This window comes from Anopheles coluzzii, chromosome 3 (assembly GCF_943734685.1).
Source record: "Anopheles coluzzii chromosome 3, AcolN3, whole genome shotgun sequence".
NCBI classification, from domain to species: domain Eukaryota; kingdom Metazoa; phylum Arthropoda; class Insecta; order Diptera; family Culicidae; genus Anopheles; species Anopheles coluzzii.
The window spans coordinates 61803463-61825833 of NC_064671.1; the positions used below are offsets into that span (position 1 = coordinate 61803463).

General features: G+C 41.5%; 1 protein-coding gene across 1 annotated transcript; it reads right to left on the reverse strand.

The window, feature by feature from the left end:
- Nucleotides 1-10899: 10899 nt before the first annotated feature.
- Nucleotides 10900-13461, reverse strand: LOC125907245 (trypsin 3A1-like). The gene is made up of 3 exons (XM_049608396.1): nucleotides 12154-13461; nucleotides 11737-12086; nucleotides 10900-11652 (listed from the first exon to the last, which is right to left on the reverse strand). The coding sequence occupies exons 1-3, from the start codon at nucleotides 12388-12390 to the stop codon at nucleotides 11457-11459; spliced, it is 783 nt and encodes a 260-aa protein (XP_049464353.1). The 5' UTR covers nucleotides 12391-13461; the 3' UTR covers nucleotides 10900-11456.
- Nucleotides 13462-22371: the final 8910 nt, after the last annotated feature.

Consider the following 22371-nt stretch of genomic DNA (forward strand, 5'->3'; position numbering starts at 1 on the left):
TAACTCAAACAGCGATTAAAACATCTTTTTACCGAGCTTTTAGACATTTATAGGTTTTTGATATTATTTAGTTTTCCACTGTTATATCAATTGGGGTGGAGCAGTAGATATGGCTATCCGACTGAAATGGTTTTTTTTGTATGGAGTTTTCAACTGCATATCCCACTGCTCGACTTTTTAACCACGTTGCTATGACGGCAAACACCATTCCACTCCACTGCCAAACCGATCGGTTAGCGAAGATTCTGATTGAGAAAACGCAATTGGATAACATTGGAATATTGCTAACCGATCGACTAAATTATCCACTCCGTTATCGACTTTCGTTCCCGATCAGGCCCAGTGTACGAGATTCAGACTTTTTTCGGCACATAACCACAACCGCGTGCAATGGCATATTTGCTATCTTCATCGCACGTCTAGCGTTAGACATTTTGAGGTTAAATAGTTTTTACATTGTTGGTGTTTACAGGGCTTCGAATCATATAAGAGAATAGTTTATTTATTTATTTATTTATTTTTATTTTATTAATTGCTCGGCCACGTTGGGTTACAGCAATAGTACTTACTGACTATAGTATACAATTATTCACGAAGGAGTAGGAAGGAGTTTATGGTACGGAAAAGGAGCGAAGACGGGATCGGTAGACAGGATAGGAGAGGACAGCAGGAAGGGAAGGCGGAAGTGATTACATTAGTAAACGCTGCTACAGCTTGATTTATGTCATCATCAGTATAGCACCAATCGGTACCGGCTAAAATATGATGAAGCTTTTGGTAGTCCAGTTTCCTAAAATTGAACATACGAGCCGTAGGTATTCGTTGAGAGGATGCAGGGCGAGAGTGCGTAAGGAGCACACTTGTCTCATGAGCAGGATGATGATTGTCTAGCGCGACGAGTGGAACAGGTGAAGCTATGACGGGGGAGCAGCGCTCCAAGAAGGCATAGCATTGGCAGCATTGGCAAATAGAAGGTCCAATTGACTTCCGCGTATATTTTTTATGCCAGATAAATGCGGCAAACTGTTTACCGACATTCCATCAAGCAGAGAAACATTTTCACGAGATACACCAGTAGGAATGAAGTGATTAACGCACGATGCAAACACATCCATATCAAGCTCAGATAGACAGAGAGGCGTAACTCGTCTAGTTTTGTGCGCACTCCTCATACTTTTTGATAGTAGATGTTTAGTTGATCGATCGAAGGGATGAGAGAGCGAGATGCGCCGGGAGTGCTCTCGCTGCAAGTTATTAACGGCGAAAGAGAGTCGGACGGATTATGTGTATTAGATGCAGGGTTAGCTTCCATCAATTCGGGTAAAGTCGGTAGTTCATGAGAATCTTCAGCCGGATCAGCCGGTTTACGCTTGCTGAAAGTACTGCGTATAAGGCAAGCTCATAGGGCCATGATCTGGCGAAATAGTGAAATCAGCGTTTCGCAGTTGTGTCGTGTGGTTGATAGAAGGTGGCGAGGAAGGATGATCCGATTCACGATTACAGGGTTTACCAGCATAATAAACAACTGTCCACTTGTTTATAACAATAGTCGTTTTGAATAGACACCGCTGTCTACCACTTGCTCACACGTCAGATGGTGTAAGCTACTCTGTCCAATTTAATAACACAATAGTTATTTTCAATCGCACAGCTGTCAGAATCGGAATCTAGGCTATATCTTTATTATGTACATGTACATGTACCCTTATCTTTCTATATAGCGTAGTTTATAATACGCAGGTTAGTTCTTCGAATGAAGCTTTAACACTGCAGGGCCATTAATTAAAGCAATTTGAGCACTCGATCGTGGGCGGTAAACAAAAATTGCAAGTTCGTATAAATATTGCCTAATGTTTACGCTTGCAAATCAAATCAAAAACAAACTGCTACCTTAAAACCACGGCAGTCATTCAACATAGTTAAAAATACTGAAAGCATTACATCAAAAAAACGTGATTATCTTCGGAAATCGAAAGGTAAGTTAGTATTAAATGCGGGAATCGTGATTATCCTTTGGTAACGATTTGAATATGTGTTTTAGGCATGTTAGAACAAGCGATAGTTCCGTGGAGTAATGACGAAGAAGAGCAGCCAACAACTTCCAAACGTAGAGCTACATCGCTGGAAGACCGAAAAAGGGTTGTTGCTGCTTATGAACGGGGCCAAACGGTGCCAAACATATGCGAGATGTTTGGATTGAACCGTTTTACGGTATACAGCATCTTGCGCAAAGTGAGATTAACCGGTGTAGTGGAAGCTAGAAAACGTGGTGGGACTAAACCCAAGAAGCTGTCGAACGATGTAATTGACAGCATTAAACGTTGGATTGACCAGGATTGCACGATATCACTACGGAAAATGCAGCAAAAATTGGAGCAGGAACATAACATACAGGCCAGCATAACCACCATAACACGAGCGATAGAAGGATTTCATTATTCTTTCAAACGTGTGAATAGACACCCAGAGAGAAGAAATGCTCCTTCTAACATTGAAGAAAGGCGAAAATATGCCGTGGAGTTTATGTCGCTTCCTCGTGAATATAGCGAGAGAAATATCATCTACATAGATGAAGTAGGCATGAACGTAAGCATGCGTGCAACAATGGGGCGTTCGGCAGTCGGCAAACCTGCAGTGGTAGTAGTACCACAGCTTCGGAGCCGCAATATTTCCATCGTTTGTGCTATGGCTAGACATGGTATTGTGCATTATGTAGCCAAAACAACTGCGATTGAGCGGGTTTCCTTTAAGGATTTTATTTTACAACTGAAAGGCAAATTGGAAGAAGTTGGAATTTTTGAACCGGTATTGGTAATGGATAATGTGGCATTTCATAAATGCAATGAAGTCAAGGAATGCATTACCCAACACATTAACGCTAGATTGCTGTATCTTCCGCCTTACTCTCCATTTCTCAACCCAATTGAGAATATGTTTAGTAAGCGGAAGAACATTGTGCGACGTGCTAATCCGGAAAACGAGAATGATCTGATGACAGCCATTGAAAATGGTGCTTCTCTAATAACATTCCAAGATTGCGAGGGCTACGTCCGCAACATGTGGGAATATATCAATAGAAGTTTAAGTGGAGAACAAATATTAGATTAATTTTAGATTTGTTATGCACATGTTTTTTATGTAACCTCCTACACACCAATATGATTGGGTTATCTGTGAACTACGAAACAATCTGTGAAACTTTTACGTTAACAATTATTATGAATTACTAATGCTACACTATTGTTATGTTCCTATTCGTATTTTGTTATTCTAATTGCGTTACCATTATGTTACCATGAATTTATTTTGAATAAAAAGATGCACAGCATTGCATTAAAAAAAACATGTACCTTAAGCTCATTGACTAGTACACCTCTGCAGCCCTTTCGTTGAAGCAAGTAGCCTAATGAGAAAAGGCAAAGGCAAAGCGCCAGATGACGGCATGGGGCTGATCATTCAGCAGAGAACCGATCGACTGCATGGTGTTAGTGTGTTACTGGTGCACATCAGGATCTTCCAGCACGAACCTACAACGAAAGACGCTTGTGTGAATAACCCGGCAAACAGGTACTTCGTAATCGATGCATTGATTAAGACCCGCAGAAGGTGTGATGGAAATTTCTCTCCTCTCTCGGTGGCACGCTAGTTTTCCCATACTCACTAATGGCTTTCCGATCGAGTAGCGTCGCTTGTAACTCACACACACACACACCTGAATTGGTTTGCCTGAAGCTTCTCCGGCCCGGTGAGAAACAATAGATTTTCCTCACGCACATGAGCGTGAACATGACGCGCATAACTATACACGCGTGAAATGGTGAACCCCGATCAACAACCAGCATTCCAGCAAGCCAGCTAAATGCACACTTCTCCGCGAAGCAGCAATAATTAGAATAAATTGAGACTCAATGCATCGATTACGAAGTACCTGTTTGCCGGGTTATTCACCCAAGCGTCTTTCGTTGTAGGTTCGTGCTGGAAGATCCTGATGTGCACCAGTAACACACTAACACCATGCAGTCGATCGGTTCTCTGCTGAATGATCAGCCCCATGCCGTCATCTGGCGCTTTGCCTTTGCCTTTTCTCATTAGGCTACTTGCTTCAACGAAAGGGCTGCAGAGGTGTACTAGTCAATGAGCTTAAGGTACATGTTTTTTTTAATGCAATGCTGTGCATCTTTTTATTCAAAATAAATTCATGGTAACATAATGGTAACGCAATTAGAATAACAAAATACGAATAGGAACATAACAATAGTGTAGCATTAGTAATTCATAATAATTGTTAACGTAAAAGTTTCACAGATTGTTTCGTAGTTCACAGATAACCCAATCATATTGGTGTGTAGGAGGTTACATAAAAAACATGTGCATAACAAATCTAAAATTAATCTAATATTTGTTCTCCACTTAAACTTCTATTGATATATTCCCACATGTTGCGGACGTAGCCCTCGCAATCTTGGAATGTTATTAGAGAAGCACCATTTTCAATGGCTGTCATCAGATCATTCTCGTTTTCCGGATTAGCACGTCGCACAATGTTCTTCCACTTACTAAACATATTCTCAATTGGGTTGAGAAATGGAGAGTAAGGCGGAAGATACAGCAATCTAGCGTTAATGTGTTGGGTAATGCATTCCTTGACTTCATTGCATTTATGAAATGCCACATTATCCATTACCAATACCGGTTCAAAAATTCCAACTTCTTCCAATTTGCCTTTCAGTTGTAAAATAAAATCCTTAAAGGAAACCCGCTCAATCGCAGTTGTTTTGGCTACATAATGCACAATACCATGTCTAGCCATAGCACAAACGATGGAAATATTGCGGCTCCGAAGCTGTGGTACTACTACCACTGCAGGTTTGCCGACTGCCGAACGCCCCATTGTTGCACGCATGCTTACGTTCATGCCTACTTCATCTATGTAGATGATATTTCTCTCGCTATATTCACGAGGAAGCGACATAAACTCCACGGCATATTTTCGCCTTTCTTCAATGTTAGAAGGAGCATTTCTTCTCTCTGGGTGTCTATTCACACGTTTGAAAGAATAATGAAATCCTTCTATCGCTCGTGTTATGGTGGTTATGCTGGCCTGTATGTTATGTTCCTGCTCCAATTTTGCTGCATTTTCCGTAGTGATATCGTGCAATCCTGGTCAATCCAACGTTTAATGCTGTCAATTACATCGTTCGACAGCTTCTTGGGTTTAGTCCCACCACGTTTTCTAGCTTCCACTACACCGGTTAATCTCACTTTGCGCAAGATGCTGTATACCGTAAAACGGTTCAATCCAAACATCTCGCATATGTTTGGCACCGTTTGGCCCCGTTCATAAGCAGCAACAACCCTTTTTCGGTCTTCCAGCGATGTAGCTCTACGTTTGGAAGTTGTTGGCTGCTCTTCTTCGTCATTACTCCACGGAACTATCGCTTGTTCTAACATGCCTAAAACACATATTCAAATCGTTACCAAAGGATAATCACGATTCCCGCATTTAATACTAACTTACCTTTCGATTTCCGAAGATAATCACGTTCTTTTGATGTAATGCTTTCAGTATTTTTAACTATGTTGAATGACTGCCGTGGTTTTAAGGTAGCAGTTTGTTTTTGATTTGATTTGCAAGCGTAAACATTAGGCAATATTTATACGAACTTGCAATTTTTGTTTACCGCCCACGATCGAGTGCTCAAATTGCTTTAATTAATGGCCCTGCAGTGTTAAAGCTTCATTCGAAGAACTAACCTGCGTATTATAAACTACGCTATATAGAAAGATAAGGGTACATGTACATGTACATAATAAAGATATAGCCTAGATTCCGATTCTGACAGCTGTGCGATTGAAAATAACTATTGTGTTATTAAATTGGACAGAGTAGCTTACACCATCTGACGTGTAAGCAAGTGGTAGACAGCGGTGTCTATTCAAAACGACTATTGTTATAAACAAGTGGACAGTTGTTTATTATGCTGGTAAACCCTGTAATAGGCGCAGAAGGTGCAAGGGATGCTGCAGTAGTGGGTCGCCAAACATTGACGGAGCGGGGATTTAGGTCGATGAACTCCTTAAAAGAGATACCGCGAGGCCAGGTTGAAGCAGCCAAAGCAATAGCCCGGTGCGAATCCGGTACACCAATTTTAAAAGATACGTAGGAGAGCGTAGAAAGATCCCGGTCGCGTCGTACAAGGCTATATACCAAGATGTCGTCTGTCCCTATGTTAGAACAGGCCATTTCGCGGATCGCTTCAATCGGAGTATCAGGAGCAATACGGGAGATAAAGACCCAAGTACGGGGTGGGCGTTCAGGAACGGTCGTAATATTATTGCAGGACATCCCTGTGCCCGATGAAAGCATAGCGCGTGTAACGGTATTGGTAGGCGATGGGTCGGGAGAGCGATCCAACAATCGACGTTTAGAAGAATTCTCACCAACAGCTTGATGGGTGAGCTTAGAGGCCGCAACTGGAATCGTGGTCGTTGAGTGCGTAGCAGGAATCGCAGAATGGTGAGCACTCGATGTAGTGGTATGCGTGGCAAGATGAGAGTTGTTCATTAGTGAGTTGAAGGAAGTGAGAAGCTCACGGTGCATGAGATCAAGCTCCTTGATGCCATGCTTAACTTCATCAAGCGTTGTGAGTAGTGGAGCCTGTGAGTAGTTGCGTTCCATTGAGTGAGAAGCAGTAAGTGAGTCGATGAAATCTTTCACGGAACGAATTGACGATGCTGATTCCTGTTTCATCAAAGCTATCTCGTTTCTAAAACAATCCAGTGAAGAGGAAAGTTCAAGTCGCAAGCCAGCTGATGCCGCCTGCACAGAACGTGAGGAATCGCGGAAATCGGACTGCAACGATTCCAACAGGTAGGCAGCATCACGAGAAAGGCCGTGCGAGAAGCGTAAAGTGTCAACGGCCCGCAAACGCTGAGCACAATCCGCGCAAGCCCAGAATAAATTTTGTGACTTCTTAAAATCACGCAGGAGCGGGGTTGAAAGTCCAATGCACTTATCGTGGTAATAGTGTTCACACAGACCGAAGCACGGAATTGGATCGTTGCTAATAGCACCTTCACATTTCTTACAGATCACGGACGCCATCGCAAAAGTTCAACCACTTAGGGGAATGTTGCAAATCGGTAGGGGAATGTTGCAAGCAAGCTGTGGATGTTTGCAATCACTTAGGGGAGTTGTGCAATCGATTAGAGGAATGTTGCAAGCGTACTGTGGAGCTGTCATCAGACTGTGGGTGCCGGTGTAAAAAGCTACGAATTGATACTGATGATGTTTTTTTAAAAACATCGTTTGGAGTTGTTTTCGTGTGGGATTCTGCTGTACACATGATAAACTAAATAAATCCTGCTGCGGAGCCATAATTAAACATGATAAGTTAGTAAGATTGACGAAAATATTTTAAGGTATTTACAGCGGCACCCACAGTCTGATGACAGCTCCACAGTACGCTTGCAACATTCCCCTAATCGATTGCACAACTCCCCTAAGTGATTGCAAACATCCACAGCTTGCATGCAAGATTCCCCTAGCGATTTGCAACATTCCCCTAAGTGGTTGAACTATTCCCTTATATAAGCGAAAGGCCACGGGAGTGACAAAATGCTGACAAATTTTTCAAAATGTGAGCTTTTGTCACTTTTTTGAGCTTTTGTCAAAATTTTGTGACCTGGAGCAGCCAGGAAAAAAAGTTGACAAAAGTTGACAAAAGTTGACAAAATTTGACGTTCGTGAAAAAGCGTAAACAAACAGCTATTTGGCGCAGTTGTGACCCATTGTTATGATAATAATGCTAAAATGCATGATTCTAATTGATTTATGTACCTAGTTAGTGCTTCTTAAACAAAATATCGATGATATTCAGATGTTGGAGCTTTTTGTCGCTCTTGTGTATGTTTTTGGTGCGGCCACGAGAAAAGCTCTTTTTTGCAGTTGACAAGCAATTTTGACAAAGTTGAAAATTTTTTCAACATTTTTTCAGCTCCGTGGCCACGCGCTATATGATTCGAAACCCTGTATATGAATGATACGATACGAAAGAACAAAACTGATTTAAATGCAAACTAAACATAATACACAAAAAGAAATACACATAACCTGCTTCAACGCTTGGCTTGGAGAGCGAAATGGTTCGAAACGAAGAACCACACATACAGTCATATATTGCTTGTCAAATTATGAGAGTGTATGAGTTATCGTCAGAAAATTTCCGCTTGGGAAGTAGCAGAGCCGAAGTTGTTCAGATATATTTCTGTGTGCCAAAGCGAGATGCCCTGTCTTCTCTCTCTAGATTTTGGACGGCAAACCGCCGCGTGTGTAGAGATGTGTGCGTGTAACGAAAAATGATGGATGAAAAACGCGAGGAGCGAGGTCTGAAGTCTTTCGTTGGTCATACACACATGCATCTACCAGCGGATTGCGCTATATCGAGTCTACCCATCTTTCTCGATCTACCATGATTTTTTCTGCTATCGCACTCATCCGGGTGTTAGGCATCCTCAGTCTGTCCAGAACTTTCGTTGTGGAAGGATGTGCGGGAGTGATGTGCGATTTCTTGTGTCCCCTACTTTCCTTGTTTACGTTTTGCGCAGTGTTGCTTCTTATTCCATTGTGGAATGATTTATCCTAGCTAACTTGTCGAGGTAAGTTTCTTGATCTCATATGTGCTTCAATGTACTAATTCAACTAATGCTTATCGTCTTCTAAGTTACAGGTGCATGCGCCATTCATCAACATTACCTGTTGGCATCATCAACAATCTTCAAAGTGGGTGACGGAAAGAAATTGTTTTCCAGTTTTAAAATATTAAGGTAAGTGTTGCTCTCGTCATATTCGCAAAACTATCCAAAGTAATACGTATTACATACATTAATTATTGGTTCATTTTTATTGACAGCGCTCCGCACAACTCAGCCACAAAACAACACAATGGATTGCGCTAATAACCTGTCGAAACACGCGCAGCCCCTGGGCGCGGTAGGAGAAAGAAAGAACGAGAGGAGGAAAAACTAAAGCCAGCGCGCAGCTTTGATGGTACCCCGGACGCGGTAAGAAGAAAAAAGATCGAGAGGAGGAAGAACGGTAAATTTGGAAGAGGGAGACCGTTCTGCCGTCTACACAGTGTGAATATGCCAAACCACGAGTTGGAACAGAGAGAAAAAGTATGGAATAAACCGCATGCGAATGTGTGCATACAGCAAAAGTAAACATGTGTGCCTCATCATTTCTATAAGCAATCCGAATCGGAGCAAACACATTTGTATGCGTGAGGTGCAGAAGAAATCAGAGCATTATTGTATGTGTGAACGCGATCGTTCGGGTGATAAGTGTTTATGTGTGCGTGAAACCACATTTACACTTCTTCTGCAATTGGGTACGTAAGTGGGTAAACAACTGTACGAGTGGATCCCATTCAAAACTTCCCCTTTTTGCGGACTGGGACTGGCTGCGTACGTTTCCCATGTACTATTTCATTGTTGGTGCGATTCCTGTCCGGCAAAATGAGTGTATTTTTTGAGTGATTTGAGTGACGCTGTCGAAATACAGTCCACGCAAACAATGAGACCCCAAATTTTGAGTGAATAGGCCTTACCAGAGCACAATAAAGGTTTCTTAGGAAGCTTTAATCTCTAAAAATAGAGGTAAAACGTAAAATAAACCCAAGGGTTCGATTAGCTTTTAGTAGAACCTCATCAAGCTGCAGTTTGAAGTTAAGACGACTGTCAAGTATAATACCAAGGTCACGGATGGACATAACACGAGAGAGGGACGAGTTACAAAGAGTATAGTTGAATAAAATAGGAGAAAGAGAGTGAGAGAAAGAAATAACAGAACATTTTTCAGGGCACAGGTGAAGTAAATTGGATGAACACCAATGAACAAATGCTTTAAGGTAATGCTGAAGTCTCAAACAATCAGAAGAAGAAGTTACAGGTAAAAATATTTTGATATCATCCGCATAAAGGAGATGACCATCAGGAGGCAAAACATTACAAACATCATTGATGAACAAAAAAAAACAGAAGTGGACTTAGCACACAACCCTGAGGGTCCCACCTCCTCAGATTAAAAAAAAAAATTCCTCAGATAAGTACGACCCGGTTTTAACCCTGCTAGATCGATTACTTAAGTATGCGGACAGCCAGCTAATAATGCCATCACCAAAACCAAGTTTAGATAATTTAGCTAATAATAAAGAGTGAGGTAAACTATGAAAAGCAGCATGAAAGTCAGTGTATATTGCATCATGTTGAGTACCGGCCTCAAAAGATCTAAAAATATTGGAAACAAAAGACATGAGATTAGTTGAAGTAGACCTACCAGTCATAAACCCATGCTGTTAAGGGATAATAGTGGAACTACAACTATGAAATATGGTTGGAAAGATACATAGCACAAATGTTTTGGCTTTATACGAGGTCCAAAAAAATTCTGCAAGGAGTCCATTTAAGACGCTGCGGGGTGCCATTCTTTTATCGCGCACGCTTCTAAACGTAGTTGCTTCATTTTTTGGTCATCATGGTTAGAGTTCGATATAGGTGTCAAATTTTGTATGCTGGCATGACATACTACTATTCAAAGTGCGATTATCGTTTTGTCAGTGCATTTTTTTTAATGCAACCATTATGTAATTTTAACATTGTTTCAATACGTCAATAAGACTTTCAGAATGAAGGAAGTCGTATCCGAAATTTATATAAATAAGATACACAAATACAAAGATATAGATATACTGAAATAGCTCCATACATTTTTTCGCTATAATATTTTTACTGCTATTCGTTCTCCTTAATTTCGCACAAATCAGTTGGTTTCGTTTTTATCTATTTTAGGGATATTTTCGATCGCATTTGAAAGCAAAAACAAATATTTAAAAACCCCTGTTGGTTTAACGAGAATGACGATTCCACTTTGTTGCTGACCCTTTGCCTAAAAAGTTTGCCGACCGCTGCTTCACGCGAATAGAAACTCACGCGCGACTTCGATTCCGATCCACGAAACGATTTCAGACTAAAAAGTTGATCTAATTTTTTAGTATGTTAACGCGACCAAATATTTTATGCTTTTACTTTGATAACAGCAGGAACACAGCCAAACACTAACTCGGCAAATCGTCGAAATAACGGGCAAGAAATCCAGTGCAACTTATTGTCACTCCAGAGCACGCACGAACCAGTACAGAAAACCAGCAGCACCAATTTAGCAATCATGATCATCACGGCAGAACAGGATAAAAAAACAGGAGCACGGGAAAGGAACAATCACTCGGTTTACCAATCAATCTCCCTCAATCATGTTGTCTGAGTACTTAACGTGCTGAAAAGTGGTGTTGATATATATTACCATGGACCCCGTAAATCGAATGAACCTTTTATTGATTTCGTTTTTATTTTCTAGGAGAAACTTGAAACATGGCTTCGGTTACAAACCATAACCTGCATCATACACCAGTTTGGCTGCGAATGAAGCGGCGAATATTATATTCGGTTATTCTCATATAAACTGAGTCGCGAGTGTTATCACATCCAGGGCTGGCTAAGAATGCGATCCCATTGAGTTTACCACGGCACACCAGCGCATTTCCATAATCGCCAATACATAAGTCCGCTCCTCTGACACCTTTAGCACAGATCATGCTGAAAGAAAGAAACCAATCAACAATTTCAATTAATTGGTGGTCTGATGTCGACTCACATAATTAATGCATAATGACCACTTACTTTGAAGTTAATTGAACTGATAATGGACCCCAAGCTCTAGCACAGGTAGCACCCGATGAGATGACCATGTCAGCAGAACGTAATGCGTTGGCAGGCCCTGGGAGATTGGCATTTGTTCTACCCCATCCGAACACAGTACATTTAGTGCCAATTGCTACTTCAGCTGATGCAAGCGGTATTGGAGCAATGTTTCGTCTTCCTCCAAAGGCATTCGCTGGCACAGTCAGAATGGCAATATTGTAATCCGACACGCGATCATTCGGATTAAAAAGGAGATGTACTGCGATCATGAGCACTTTGAATAATACGCCTCCAGAATTTGCCGATGTACTACCCCCGTAGAGAGTAATCTGATACAATGTTGGGTTTCCCGATAAATATGTTGAGCGAGAAAAAAATAAATGGATTACAACTTACCCGTTGGACACTATTGCGATATGGATAAACAGGAGTAGCAGCAGTCAGCGCATAAGAAGCTGAGATGACAGTACCACCGCAATAGAATTGGCCATCGCGGCGAACACTTATTGCAAATGGATAGTTTGCAATATCGGATGCAAATCCGTTGATAATTCGTCCAGATTGTGCTGCTGCTTCTGCTTCGGTTACGTTTTCAGCTTTAACGAGTAAGGGAAAGCGGGGCAAAATGGGCATGCGGGGCAAAATGGGCACCCTCTATTTAAGCATTTTTTGACTACAAAGATAATTTCCAATGCTCAAAATGTATTCATTAGAGTGTTCTATGAACACCATGTAGTTTTCATAACCCTTACATAACAAATAACTAATAAAAATGCAAAATAAGGTCTAGTAGCATATTGATGTAATTTTTGCCACTTCGAAAATAAGCTTAAACTAGTGTCACAGGGATGCGTTGACGTTTTTCTTGATATATTTTTAAAGATATGATATTTCTTTACAATTTGTCTGAAGAAAGCAAGGCGATTGAATGCGTATTTTTATTAATATAACAAAAAATACAAAAATACTTCACGTGGGGCAAAATGGGCAGTCACGCTTGGGGCAAAATGGCCAGATGCTTTTGACATACGGCGCTTGGTGAGGCTATGGTGTTGTATTTGTCGCCTCAAAATGATAACAGACACAGCTTCATAAGATTCGATTTTGTAGATTTAAACGTTTAAAAACTGTTTTAATCTTGATAACACATTTTTGGAAGAATTTTAAGGGCTTTTCTGACCAGCAAATCAAAAGATAGAACGAAAAATACATTTCACGAAACGTGCGCAAAAGCATAGACCATTACCTAAGCGCAGTTGTTGTGGCCCAAATTGCCCCAGTGTTTTGACGTTTCACAGTTTGTTTACATATGCCCATTTTGCCCCAGGGCTATGCCCATTTTACCCCGCGTGTCAAAATAGCTTCTCGTAAAACATCAACTTTTATTTTACATTATTTTCATGTTTTTAAGTTGTTTTTATTCTATGTGGCAATTTTAATCCATAGATAAATGGTTGAGGCATACATTAATGAAAGAAAAATTGTGTTTTGTGGAATATTCAAAGGAATATTCAGTAAACTGCTTAACATGCCCATTTTGCCCCGCTTTCCCCTACTGCTGCTTCGGCTGTTGCCTTTTCGTTTCCATTTGCTGACACTACATTGCTGTAGAATAGACACAAAATGACTAAACCGATTTCTTGTTTCATCGTTCGTTTTGCGCAACTGTGGTTTAAGTGAAATACGTTCCTGTATTTAAACCCCGAATGTCACTGATATCTGTATCAAGTATCTGTTCAAATAAAAATGACGCTTTCTGCGGTAGTACGTGAAAAGGCCCGTTTTACTGCACGCGCAACACTTGTGCAATGTTACTGGTCTTCGCAAAATATTTTCACAAAACACTGAAAAGAGGTTATCCATTAATTACGCAACGCATAAACTTCTTTCCTTCATTTTAAAAACATTCGAAGCGAAAAGCTATGCTTCTGTTACATCTATATCTTATTTTCTGCTCAGAAGTAAGAACATTTTACGTACCTACGTGGTAATAGTGTACCATTTTTATGCAAACCAGCGTTTTTGAAAAAAAAGCTTTTGTAAGGCGATGGCATCTGATTGTTGAGCAAATCTACATCTATAATTACACGCGTTATATAACTTTATGTTATTAAAAAAAGTGGATCTCAAAATACTTACTTACTTACTTATTCGGCGCTACAACCGCTTTGCGGTCTTGGTCTGCCTCAGGAGTGTTCGAAACCGCTCACGGTCTTGAGCCTTAGTCTGCCAGTCCGTTATCCCGGCCTTGATGGCGGACGCCTCCACGCTATCTTGCCACCTCAATTTGGGCCTACCACACCTTAGCTCTCGTACATCTCGTATACCCTACATCTCGTATAGCTCGTCATTATAACGGCTCCTCCCTTCCACACATACGGGGCCAAGTATCCGTCAGAGCATCTTCCTCTCGAACGTGGCTAAGAGGGTTTCGTCAGATTTGAACAGTGTCCATGTCTCAGAGGCGTCGTCCGTCGCGACAGGTTCTTAGAGGTGAACTGATTTTTCATGCTTCAGAATGACCGGTTGGCAGCCAGCATCCTTGCACGCAACACAGCCATCATGCTATTATTGTTGCTGATCTTTGACCCAAGATAGGTGAAATGTGGGATGACTTCAAAAGTGCGTTCACCTATCTGTACGTCATGCCTATGTAAGTTTGGATTACTTATTGGTATGGTCGCTGAGGTTGCCACCATCAGTTTGGTTTTTGCATAGTTTATCTGCAATCCAAGGTTCTCTCCTATCCAATCCAAGCACCAACATTCCTTGTGTGGAAGAGGGGGGAGGAGGGGGAGGGTACTGATTTTCAGGGTTCATCAGACACGGGACATCATCGTCTTTGAGCTGCAAACAAACTTGCAGCTTCAATTGACTTTGGATGCATACATGAGCAGGATAAAAAACATCTGGGTTATATATACCCATTTAAACTAATGTGGCGGACGGTGATGTCAACACCACAGACACCGTATGGTGATGGGCTTGATTTATGCAATGAAAAGGTGTGGGTTAGCCAGTGTAGACGTTATAGCACATTTTGGGATTGTTCTGATGAAGCCATTACAAACCCAAACACTGGACGCCCAAAATTTGAGATTAAAAATCCTTTTTGTCACCAAAATATACCTAGAAGGTTATAATGTGCCCGAAAAAGTGGGATATAAATCCGCAGATCTCGGTATCGTCAACGTTTTTACGTATCGTTTTGAAGTTTTGCGATTGACTCGGGTCGATTCATCAAAGAGCCCCGCGGTCTTGAGTTCTATCGGAAAACCCTGTAGGAACACCCAGGAAATGCAAATTGACTGAAGCTTGAATTTCAGCATACGGAGTTCTGTTTACTATTTACTTTTAAACGTATATTGTGCGGGCCGGGCACGAGCCGCACCGAGCGCCACTGCCAAAAGCTCCTGCTTGATCGGCCTTCGTACACACTCTGCTTGGCGCTCGGCACATACTAAGGCACATACATACTAAGACACAATACAAAATAAAAGGATCGAGTTGATTCACGTCCTAACGCTGATGATAGTTCAAACGACGAAATCTTTTTTTTTATTCTGTCGTACGACCAAATCGCACGTCCGACGTTATCTGTCAAATTTGATATAACATTTTGACAGACCTTTCGATAAAATCGTATCCGATAGAGTACAGACACGGTCTTAGCTCGGTACTCTGGCGCCAATCGGATAAAACATCGGATATAAGAAATGTATGGAAATTGACATGTTCAATTTGTTGGTAGTCAAACTGAACCTGTCAAATTCCATACATCTTTCATGTTCGATGTCGTGTTGGATTGGTGGCAGAGCGACGGGTGAATCGCACATCCGACGGTATTTGTCTAATCCTGTATAAAATTTTGACATGCCTTCCGATAAAACCGCATCTTTGGAGCACAGAACAAAGGATTAGAAAGAGTTTTGTAATAATGCGAGAAGGTTTTTAAAATAATCTTTTTTGCGTTACGTAGTTCTTGGATAACCTCCTGCCACTGGTTTGCGCAAGTATTTTTGCAAAATCAAGTTCCATTGAACAAGTGTTTTGCAGTAAAAATGGGCCGTTTGACGTACAATCGGAATCGTTATTATTTGAACAGATTTATAAACTGTGTACGTGAAGCTGCTAGAATACTCTCATATAATTGCAAACAGATACTTGCTACAGACATCGATAGGATTCGCGGTTTAAATATTGGGACGTATTTCACTTCAGCCACAGTTGCGCAAAAAGAACGATGAAGCAAGTGATTTGTTTAGTATTTTTAGGGATATTCTGGAGCAACGCAGTTGAAGCAAATGAAAATCAAAGGGCTTCAGCCGAAGCAGCAGTTCTCGTTAAAGATAAAAACGTAACCAAAGCAGAAGCAGCAGCACAATCTGGACGAATTATCAACGGGTTTTCAGTAGAAATTGCAAAATATCCTTTTGTATTAAGTTTACGCCGCGATGGTAAATTCGATTGTGGTGCTACTGTCATTTCATTATCTCATGCGCTGACTGCTGCTGCAAGTATTTATCCATATCGCAACAGTCCCCAGAGGGTAAGTTGCAACGCATATATTTTCTTGTTATTGAACAAATTCATCGGTTACTAACCAACCATTGTTTCAGATGACTCTCTACGGAGGCAGTACATCTCCAACTTCCGGAGGCGTATCATTTTCAGTGCTCAGGATCGCTGTTCATCCAAACTATAATCCGATTGTACGCGTGTCTGATTTCAATATTGCCGTTCTGACTGTGCCAACGAATGCCTTCAGAGCAAAGCGAAATATTGCGCCAATACCACTTGCATCATCTGTTGTAGAAACTGGTACTAAATGCTCTGTGTTTGGATGGGGCTCTACCAATTATTATATCCCTGCGCCTGCGACCACATTACGTGCTGCTGACATGGTTATCTCGTCCGAGGCTACTTGTGCTAGAGCTTGGTTGCAGTTACCATCACCAGTAGTGATTACTTCAAAGTAAGCTTAATTTCTATGAATTCATTGAATTTTTCAACAAACATCGACTGAAATTGTTTATTGGTGTCTTTCTTCCAGCATGGTCTGTGCTAAGGGCGACAGAGGAGCGGACTTATGTATTGGTGATTGTGGTAATGCTCTTGTGTGCCGTGGCAAATTCACTGGGATCGCATTCTTAAGCAGCCTTAGATGTGATACCTCTCGGGACTCAGGGTATATTAAAATAACGGCTCCTAGTGTTCGCAACTTCATTCGCAGCCAATCTGGTGTTTAATACAGCTTATATGTTTTGTAACTAACGGAATGATTTTTATATCCTGACATATTCGAACTTCAATATGTAGGTTGATTGAAAAAAAGAAGAAACAAATACAGTTGGATGTCAAAACATGAACACATTTTTATTTCTTCTTCATCTGAATCTGAGGTTTAGGAGTGGAATGTCATTTATTTGTCCTTTTTGGGTCCTGTTTGTTCTGTTTGAATCTGTTTATATTGTGTCGTTGGTAGTTCTGTCCAAGTTTTGTTTGCTCTTTTTTTAGTAGATTGTTCTTCCGGGAATTTATTTTCGTTTCGTTTATATATTTCTGTTTGTTTGTATATGATTTTATGTAAGCTTGTTCGGTTTGATATCTTGCGACGATTTGTCCTTTCAATTGCTATTACGTTATAATATTACGTTTTTGATTTATGTGTGCTTGTTTTTGTGTTTTTTTTGTAGTACTTTTTTTACTTTTTGAGATATTGTATTCTGTGAATTTTATTTTTCATGCTACGTTTTTTTAGTTTACAATTTGTTTTTGTTGTGATGTATTTAATTACTTTAAGATGTAATGTATTTTTGTTGGGTTGAGATCGTTTTTTCAGATTATTTAGTACTTTTTATGATAATTCTGAATTAAAGTTTGTCCATAATAAAGACAATCTCCAGCAGAATGAGGTGTTCACAATTTATGGCGTACAGATGGCGTGGTGGTTTATGGCGTATGGTGATGGTGATGGACAGATGGTGGTTTATGGCGTACAGATTTTTTCGCATTTTTCGCATCCTACAGTTTGTTTTAAGACACATTAGAATCCTCGATTTGTACATAAGGTTTTTTAATCTATTTGTATTGTCAAATAATTTCAATGAATGCGAGAAAATAAAAACTTAAATATGTAGTATAAATAAATATTATGTGTTTTTACTATGTTTATTTTGTAGTTATATTTACCCCTCTCTATGTTATTATATTTATATTGATTTTTTGATATATAATCGGAGATATATACATACATCTCGTATCACGGTGTTTGTTACCAGCAACATCTGAAACGGCTGGATTATTTTCAATGAATCTTTGCACACACCTTATGGTGGTATGAGAATAGGTTTTAAGACTTAAAAATCATTCAGATGTTACAATAAACATAACTTAATAATGATTTTCTAATTCCCATACAAATAGCAGGATTGTTGAGAGGATATCCTAGGTCTAGACTAGAGCCGTCGGTCTACTCGTGCCGTGAATTGAATTTTGCACCATCACGCCTAGTCCTGTTCTCGAGATACCAGTCTTCCGCAAATCTGCCTCGACCTGGTCAAGCCACGGTACTCGCTGCGCCCTTCTCCTCAGCGTGCCTGTTAGGTCCCTTTCGATTACCCCTTTCGAAGACCTCCCTGGCTGGATAGCTAACAGGCCTTCTCGCTATATACCCCAGCCATCTCAGTCTCCCGATTTTCACCAGGATTCCAATCGGGGGATCACCTAGTAGCTCGTACTGCTCATCATTCAACCATGTTCTCCAGGCGCCGTTCGCGTCCCGTACTCCACCGAAGATCGTATGTAGCACCTTGCGTTCAAAACCACTAAATGTGCGTAATTCACCTTCCAGTAAGGTCCATGTCTAATGTCCGTATAGCACAATGAGCCTTATTAGAGTTCGGAAGAGCGTCAGTTTTGTTCACCTGTAGACTCGACCAGATCCCAGCTACTTACGTAGACTACAGAAGGTGCGATTTCCAGCGAAGATGTCCCCTCGAATTTCCAAGGATGTGTCAGAGTCACCTGTGACTTGCGATCCAAGGTATACGAAGGAACTCAACTCCTTCAGTATGTCATCATCTATGGTCATCCAGGGAACGGTATCTGGGGTGATATCGCTAGACCCTTTTTCCTGCGTGTATTTTGTCTTTGACGCGTTGATTTGGAGTCCTACCCGCGGAGCTTCTGACTTAAGTCCAGCATCCGTTTCTGCAGCCGTTCTCTTATTGATCACAATAGTGTAAATGTCGTTCGCGTAGCCCTAGGAGTTGGATGGATAGCCAGAACATGGTACCTCATGTGTCGATGCCTGCTCGTCTTATGGTATGAAACGGAGCCAGTTATGTGTGCAAACAACTGATGAAGAAACTCTGGAGCAGTAATATTTGTTCACGATGCGTGGATTTACAGCCAATTTGTGGATCGTTGATTCAAGAGCAACGTCGCATATGTGTATCGATCGATCATGTTTAAAGGAGATGGACGAGCGTTATCAACAGGACGTAATTTTGGCCGATGGCACAACGGCGATGGTTGAAGGAATCGGTTCGTGTCGAATAACCACGCTGTCTCCGCAGGGTAAAACATCGAGAGTGACTCTTAACGATGTTTTGTTCGTCTCGAAGTTAGAGACAAACTTAGTGTCCGTGAAAAAGCTGGCGGCGAAAGGTGCTGTGATCCTTTTTGACATGAGCGGTTGTCGAATCGTAAAGGATCAGAAGATTATTGCATTAGCAACAATTTCAAACAGATTATATTCGCTGAAGACCAGAATGATGAATGTCTCCACCTGAAAGAATGCCCGATATTGCTCAATTGCAAAGTGTTTCTTGATGCCAATGGATCTTGAATATCGGAATGTACAGCAGAAAGAGGAGAGACTGATGCTTAGAAAAGGCGAACTTGAAAAAGCGAGTTACGAAAAGGCGAGTCATGCTCTTCTGTACATTCCAAAGATCGGACAATGTCATCAGTGTCTCGAATCTGGGTTGGATGTCATGGTAAAGATATGTTTGTAAGGCATGTGAGAAGTCCATACCTGAAATAATGAATTTTAGAGCGTGTGTTGTAGATCATAGCAACCTCGATAGTTAGAATATGCGCCTACGACTTGGTTTAGAGCCAGACGAGAATGAGGAGGAGTTTTATTATTATTATTATTATTTTTTTAATCATCAACGGGCCGTATGGCCTAATTAAGATGTAACAGTTCATTAAAAAAAATACATAACAAAAACAAGATTTGCATCGCAATACACTGCGGCCACGGCAAAAGCCGGAGACGTTCCTTGAAGCACTGAGTCGAGATGTCGAAGTCGAAGCAATCCGAGACAGTATTGAAGACAGCCGACATGCGGAACATAGGGTCAGACCGACCAGCACTGGAACGGGGTTGAGCGAGCCGTAGAGTTTCTCTAGACCTAAGTGTTCGGGATGGTGCATAGATATCGACTCGATGCAACAAAGGCGATGAGTCGATAGAGCCATTTAGCAATCCAGCGATGAAAGAATACTGTGCATTGCGTCTTCTAACCGAAAGAGGTTCAAGGCCTAGAAGACGGCACCGTGCAGCATACGGAGGAAGATTATTGCGATCCTGCCAGGGAAGTAGGCGTAGGGCATATCGCGTGAGTTTACGTTGAATCGCCTCAAGTCGAGCAATTGAAGAAGCAGTAGTTGGGCTCCAGACTACGCACGAATATTTCAGAACCGAACGAACGATACAGTTGTAGATAGCTTTGAGGCACATGGGGTTGCGGAATTCATTAGTTGTCCGGATAACCACGCCAAGTAATTGATTTCCTCTGGCTACAACGTCATCGATATGCTGTTTAAAGTTCAAACTAGAGTCAAGCAGAACGCCCAGGTCTTTGGCATGATTTTGTCGATTAACTGCAGTGCCGTCCATGAAGTAGGTATCAGTGACTGGGCTCCTGCATCGACTAAAAGACACACAGTAGCATTTCTCGATGCAGATAGTCAGTCCATTACGCTTGCACCACGAACAGAAGATTTCTATGCAGTCTTGCAGGAATGTACAATCACCTGTGTTATGTATAGGCGCGAATTTTTTTTCATCGTCGGCAAACAGACTAACTCTGCCGGGAGGTAAAGCGAGGGTAACATCGTTGATGAACAATATGAAGAGAAGCGGGCCAATATTGCTTCCTTGTGGCGCACCCGAGCTGCTGACTATTTCTTTGGACATGTGCTTATCAATTTTTACGATGTATGTGCGATTAATTAGGTAAGACCTAAGCCACTGTACGAGCGAGCAGGGAAATCCTAGCTTATCGAGTTTAGCGAGAAGAATTGCGTGCAGAAGAGAGTCGAATGCTGCTTTCACATCTGTGTAAATTTCATCGACTTGAGCTTCGGCATCAATTTGACTAGTGCAATAGGTTACAAATTCAACCAGGTTCGTGGTAGTCGACTTTTTTGGCACGAATCCATGTTGATACGGGCTTAGGTAGCTGCGGCATGCATGTAGCAGATTTTTGTATATCACTAGTTCGAACACCTTGGCAATGGCACACAACGATGTAATACCCCGGTAGTTGATGGCATCTGTCCTGTCGCCCTTTTTGTAAATAGGAACCATCCAAGATTTCCTCCATGTTTTGGAAAAGTAGCCATTGGCTAGCGATGCATTGAACATTTTTGCAAGGATAGGTGCTACTGTCGATTGACAGCGTTTCAGCACGGTGGAAGGAATTCCGTCGGGTCAAGGAGCGAAGGAAGGCTTTAGTTGCGTTAGGGCAGATAAAACGATCTCACTGTCGATGAAAGGAGTGCTCATGTTAATTGCGCCAACCGGAGTGTTGACGAGAGCAGCATCAATGGTATCGGTATCATTCATGGCCGGTGAAAAGCAATCTGCGAAGCAATCCGCGAAGAGATTGCACATTTCATCAGTGTTGGCACTTGTTGCTCCTGGCCATTTTTGGATTTTGTTTTGCTCTTGTAGAAGCGCCAAAACGAGTCAGGCCACCTGCAGAGGTTACGTTGAAGATTACTCAAATATGTGCCATATCGAAACCTGTTATAGCTGCAGTAGCGCACTCTTTATGCGTGTCAAAGTAGATCGAGCGAGATCTTTGGCAGCAGCGCGTTTGGTAATTTATTTATTTATTTATTTATTTAATTAAATTGTCCGCCAAAGGCTTAACAATATGTTGCTTAAAAACTAGGGAGAGGAAGGAATGTACGGGTTAACGAATTATGGAGTGGGAAGGGTGATAGTGTTGCGAAGGAGGGAGCGGAAACGGGAGGGTGGGATATGGTAGTCGAAGAGATCGGAGTGGTCATTGAAGGTGGCTAACGCTCGTAGGAGTGGGTCATTTTGGCCGTAACGGGTTCGGCGAAATTCAATGTAGAGGGGAGCTCTCGGGCGTAAGGGTCCAGACGGAACATAAAGGGGTATACGCGACAGGAGAGATGGGGAATCAAGGTCAGAGGAGAGAAGATTGGCAACAAAAAGGGACTGGATGATAGAATGTCTGGCTTGGATAGGTTCCAGACTAAGCAGGCGACAACGGACATGATATGGAGGAATAGAAAACTGATTGGGAAGGAAGCGACGAATGGCAATACGGGTAAATTTGGAAGCGA